Here is a 6,000-nt window from a genome sequence, read left to right as displayed (position 1 = left end):
GTTGATGAATTAATGAACAAAATAAGAAGATATACTGTATTAAGAAAATTGCTGCTTAAAAAAGTAATCATCCTTCAACAATAGCTCCTCTTTACATCTGTAGGCCTATTACCTTCATGTTTTAATCCTAGTTAGCTAGGCTGCTTTAAACAGTTGTTTAAATCATGGCTAAATTAGCTGGAATTGTATTTAACTTTATAAAAGACCAAAGAAAAAAATGTGTAATACTCTAAATAAACCATTCCATGTTTAATATAGGTATCAATTGCGTTGACAACGAATACATGAGGGAATACTTTGTCATGTTAATATTGTAGGTTATTAGCTATGCATTTGAGTAGTGCATTCATGTATAAGACGTGTGACCGCATTATTACCAAGTGTATTATAATTACTAAGCACAATTCTGGAGAACACCATAAAGTGAATATGCGAGAACTTTAGTAGAGATGTTGGCTAAACGTTTTCCAAACTGCATCTGCCTGGTCATAAACCTAGCTTTTTCTTCTTTGACGTTTCAATCCGGGTCATCAGGTATGTTTACAAGGCTTACACAGTTTAGAATCATAATTTTTTTTAATTGTGTTTGTCTTATTTGATCATTGATATACCTATCATGTACCTTCATACTTTATTTTGTTTTCTTTTTGTGGCGGAAGTCAACTTTTATTTTTAATGTAATTTTTATGTAGGCCTACATATCCAGTTGTCTTGACCTTTACATGCACCCCTGCCCTGTACAGCAGGCATTTTTAAACTGTTAAAGGCCAGGTGAGGGCTAAAAATGTATATTTATCTTACATTCCAATAATTATCAATCTATAGTTTCCTCTATGTTTCATAATTTAGGATTGTATGCGTTACGCAAGCTTGTTGGAAATAAGTACTTTTTTTCCTTTTTCTCTCTCTCTCTCATTTTTATTTTTTCAGTAATTTGCTGAATTGGATTGGAATAATGCATTTTTAATTTCAACAATAACTTGTTCTTTTTCTATTCTAGTTTGTGCCAATACTCTCTTCCATTCAGTGGGAACAGCATTCATTAGCTTGAAGTATCCCATTACGCTTTTTAAATAACGTGGGAATCAAATCTCTAAGATTTAAAAATCTGTTATTGACCAAAATCTCACCAATGTTTTATAGCCCGACTTTAACCAATCTTTGAAGTATAAAGATTTTCTCTCTAACAGTATACGTTTGGGTTTGAGATTTAATTTGCTGTAACTTGAGGATCTAACAGTTCAATATTATATTTTGACAATCGCATTAATCATAATTAAATAAAATTGAGGCATAATTTGTAATTGTTTATGTTCTTTAAAATTAAGCATACTTATCACTAATGTACTTTCTATAGGTTACATGTAATATTTTGAAATACATTTCCACTTGCCTGGATCTGGGCTTATTAATCTCTTAACCCAGTTTAGCTTTAACGAGTTCACAACTACATAAAAATCATATTAACCTCTTCCTCTTCTTCTATTTTATTAATTTTTTTTTTATTTGCCCATAGGAATCTGTGCAATAACTTTTCTACCATTGGAAATATGTGTTGGTATCTCAATAATACTAGCATTGTATATTCATTTTAAAATTTCTAGACTTTTAATTATGATCATTTTTCCTAAGAAGGTAAGATGTTTCCCATAGCCTTAAAGTATGCTCGAAGTCCACAATTTTATCTTCCCAGTTTTGTTTTTTATCGCCAACATTAATTCCTAGAAATTTACCTGGTGATACCAAGAGGGGTTGCTAGGTTATTTTGAATTGATCCAATCAAGATTCCTTTACAACATTTTCCTTTATTTAGCTTTAACACCGAAATACTACAAAAAGCATTAATTTCAAGAGGAAAAAATGTTAAGCTATATTCACTTGTAAAAATCACTGTGTCATCACCGAGCTGAGGTATTTTCACAATATTATCATAATAATATAATTCAATTCCCTTACACAATGGATTATTCTTATATTTATTGCCATTACCTCGACTACTGTACAAGAGTAAATAATAAGGCAGACAATGGGCAACCTTGAAGTACTCCACATTCTGAAACCCATCCGTTATTTTTAACCATAGTGCCTGTGTATATTACTTTTATCCATTATCCATCCATTATTTGTATAATAGAACATTTAACATTAGTTTTCTATCTATTGAGTTGAAATCCTTAGCAAAGTCAAGAAAAGCATGGCTCCAAGAACAACTCTTGGACTGCTAAGCATACTGGTTTTTAATGCATCTTAATGAACTTAGGAGGAAGTTGAATATGCTTTTCTTTAAATATTTGTCAAATTTGTGTTATTTGGTTATAGTATCTGTTTTGGTTGTCCCTTAGAATCTTATTAGAAGGTCAGCTAAACGGTTAAAATAATAATATATATAATAGGCCTAGTCGTGCAATTATGTCAAGTGTAAAAAATACCATTTGCTGTCAGTTTGGCCAAGCTTTGTATGTATATATCTGTATAATTTGAGAGTAAATTGTTAAATTCAATGTACATCGGTTATTAAAATATGTACCCCATTTGAAAGCAAGATCATTTTGCGCGAGAAACTGCCATTAAATTGTATATACAAACATACGTATTGTGAGTACTTTGGTAAATAATTATATTTCTACGACCTCTGCTTCCTAAGATATGCCAAAAAAAAAGTTACTTTGTTAAATCTAGTCTGGGCTCCAGAAAGAGTTTTGTCTTAATATTAGTAAACATATAAATATTTTTGAGCATATGGCGTTTCATACGTGTATTACTTGAGTTTTGATAGACAAAAATCGCGGTCGAAATAAAATTAAAAAAATTTAAAAAAAGATAAATACAGACTTGGGGCAAGTCTATGTTAAATCAAACATCTCGACTAAATAGGTCAAACGTAACCCATAGGACACGCTTTGTAAATGTTATCAACCTGATCTGGTAAGACATTTATTTGTATTTATTTTTTTTTATTGTGCCCCAGGGGTGGAACCCTAATTTCCTACTAGAGCCTTCTCTTATAAGTTAATATGTGTGGAGATAGGTTGTAGGAGACTAAGCGTAGATTTTTAAAATCAATAAAATGAAATTCTATCCCTCACTTATAAGAAAAAAAAGGCCATATATTTGGCTGCAGTGGCGTGCGTAAATTTGAGTTAGTGTTTACCTACCGACCGACCAACCGAACGACATAGTAAGCCATAGAGACGCGTTTGTGTCTGTTGGTATATATTGGAATTCTAGGCATAAAGTGGGAGAACTGTTCCCTACTCAGCTAACAATTTGTTTTCAACTATTATTTTATTGTTTAGTGTGTTTTTGTGTTTAAATAAGTACCATGTTATTCCTGCTTTTGTTTTGGAAGACATGTACATTTTAATGTTTTTATTATTGAATAAAGAATGAAGAGACTAATAGGCTCTACGTTAATATTCAGAAGAAAGCTTTCAAACAAAAGCATACATTACTCAGATTCTGTTATGACAGACTGAAGGATTAATGTTGTAAGCTGAGAATAACTGTACGTTATTATTATTTATATAAATATTTTCCATAATCTTTAGATCCATTGGATGTAACACTATATTCGGGTAGCCCATGGTCGCAAAGGAGCGCCTGGTTTCGAGGATACGCACTTCAAAACGATAGTGATATCAGAGATTTATCGGTCGGAATACTATACAAGACTATTCATGGGAAGAGTAACCTGACTTGGGACGATACCGGGTATTCGGGTAGTAATACTCGTGATTTGAAATATAAAGATATGCCAGACGGCAATATATTTTACACAAGAAGCCAAATTATATACCGAATACATACCGAGTTTACGTTTCTTGGCGTTGCTAACATAGAATACCAGAGAGTTGGTGTATTTTCATTTGAAGCAAAGAAAGATAGAGAAGTCGCCAACACGGCAATTGTCTTAGGATCCTCTTCTGGTGAGTAATGTAATTTTGCTTAGAGGCCTATATCAGTTAGAGGGAAATGGAAAAATCAGCACTGTGGTCATGTTACAAGAGTTGTCAAAAATCCTAGAAAGTAGGAAACCTTTTCCATTTTTCCCCTGACTGAAATTTTGCTATCGATTCAAATGTAGGCCTATTTATTCATAGGAGATTGATTACACAACATTGCTAATACTGTACGTATTACTATTTCACAGCCACTATTGCAATGGAGTATAGAACTATAACCGTCGGTATTGGAGAGTCTGTCACTATCAATCTCAGTAAAGGTGGTTATCTTAATGATTTACGTTGGAGACATAATTACGGTGATGAAATACACAATCTGAGGGGTAGTACGTCTGCTGTGATCGATAACATACGAATGAAAGATGATGGCGTATATGAATGTTATACAGGAACAGGTGATATCCTGGATGATAACCGTGGCATCATGAGACTTATTGTCAGAGGTAGGTTACGAACTGTTCTTTATTCATTATAAATTTATTACAAATAACGATTTTAATATTGGGAATTGGAAAAAAAATATGAAAACAGATGGTCTGCAAACAATTTCAATTTGTGAAGACTCAGACTTAAAAAATACTGGTCAAATACCCCGTGTCTTTCTAAATAGAACATTTCTCATTACGACAACTTTCTTTTTCTGTACACTGTGTAAAATTCAACATAAATAATAAAAATAAAAAGCAGGAATAGTGTGGAAGATTGTCAAAGTATGGAAACTTTAAGGCATGGTCACATTCAGAAATTTAAGCTAATGTTATAAAACACTCTAAGTCGATTTGTGTCCTTATTCTAATTCTGATTTATGGTATATATATAAATACTTTGTTTTGTCTCATGATTTATGTTTATACCTACTTATTATTCAATGTATTAGCTTGTCCCTCATCAAAATGGAATCCTCCAGACTGTGAAATGGACTGTCCCGTATGTTATAATGGTGGAGTTTGTGACGATAAGACGGGTGTCTGTATTTGTCCAGCAGGATTTAAAGGCGATACTTGCAAAAACGGTAATCATTTAATTATTATAATGGTATGGTATGGTGTAAATAATTTACATGTTTTTGAATAATATAATGTCATGTGCTCTATTTACGATAGGTTGTGGAAATAACAACTGGGGTCGTGACTGCAACGTTGTATGTGGTACTGGTCAGAATTGCATTGGAGCTCTTTTGTGTCCACCGGACCCAGTTGGCTGTACGTGCATCAATGGTTTTGGAGGAAACGATTGTAAAAAAGGTTACTTACGTTTTTGTTACCATAATCAGGTCAACTAGAGGGTGAGCTCTCTGCGCTCGCTCCCCTTCTAGGAAGTGTAGACGATGGTTCTCGGAATGATAATTTTATTTTTTTATTTATTTTTATTTTATTTGGTGGAGTGGAGTTGTGGCCTGGTGGTTATGCTGCTTGGCTGCCAATCCAAGGGTCCTGGGTTCAAGTCCTGTCATATGTCAGGATTTTGTCTAATGACAATTTACAACTCCACTCCCAAAGACTTGTAATAAAGACTTTGTTTATGTAGAGCATTGTGTGTATATGTTTGTCTCATGAACGGATTGCCACCTTTAAGAAGGATAGTGATTGAATTTGCTTATGGTTATTCTTGGCAATTTGCCTAAATATATAAAATAAAAAATAAATAAAATAAAATGGTTAAAGTAGTCAACTAAAATAAGCACCCTGGGAATTAGGCCTACCGCCGAAGGAGAAACTTTTTATTTGAACTCATTTAAACAAACCCAATTTGTGTTTTGTATATCACATTAGAGTTGAGGGATGGGGAAGAGGATGGGAAGAAACTTTTTAAATATATTCTTTATCCATTTAGTAACGAAATATTGTTTTAAATGTTTTATATACCAATAACCAAAGTAAAACATTTAAAACTTTTGTTAAACTGTCCCTGTTATAGTCGATTGAAATAGTAAAGTACATGTAATGATACACCACTACGACGTTTATATTTTTAATAATTATTATTTAATACAAACTTTGAGAGGAAACTGTCAGTAATAAAGGTTTTATTAGTATAT

At 32.6% G+C, this 6,000-nt stretch overlaps 1 protein-coding gene across 1 annotated transcript; it reads left to right on the top strand.

The window, feature by feature from the left end:
- The first annotated feature begins 423 nt into the window (after nt 1–423).
- On the top strand, nt 424–5,244 carry LOC140049850 (uncharacterized). Its single transcript, XM_072094800.1, has 5 exons — nt 424–534; nt 3,549–3,926; nt 4,151–4,405; nt 4,840–4,974; nt 5,066–5,244. Exons 1-5 carry the CDS (start codon nt 450–452, stop codon nt 5,242–5,244), a joined length of 1,032 nt encoding a protein of 343 aa, XP_071950901.1. The 5' UTR covers nt 424–449.
- The last annotated feature ends 756 nt before the right edge of the window (nt 5,245–6,000 follow it).

The sequence above is a fragment of the Antedon mediterranea genome, chromosome 5 (assembly GCF_964355755.1).
Source record: "Antedon mediterranea chromosome 5, ecAntMedi1.1, whole genome shotgun sequence".
NCBI lineage: Eukaryota > Metazoa > Echinodermata > Crinoidea > Comatulida > Antedonidae > Antedon > Antedon mediterranea.
The sequence above is the reverse complement of the archived record's forward strand: the minus strand, read 5'-3'. Positions and strand labels throughout refer to the sequence as shown.

Excerpts from the sequence above, each read along its gene's own strand:
- LOC140049850 (XM_072094800.1), top strand. The coding sequence starts at position 450 with ATGTTGGCTAAACGTTTTCCAAACTGCATCTGCCTGGTCATAAACCTA. Across the intron at positions 3,927-4,150 it reads TGTCTTAGGATCCTCTTCTG|CCACTATTGCAATGGAGTAT; the intron begins GTGAGTAATGTA and ends ACTATTTCACAG. Across the intron at positions 4,406-4,839 it reads CATGAGACTTATTGTCAGAG|CTTGTCCCTCATCAAAATGG; the intron begins GTAGGTTACGAA and ends TCAATGTATTAG.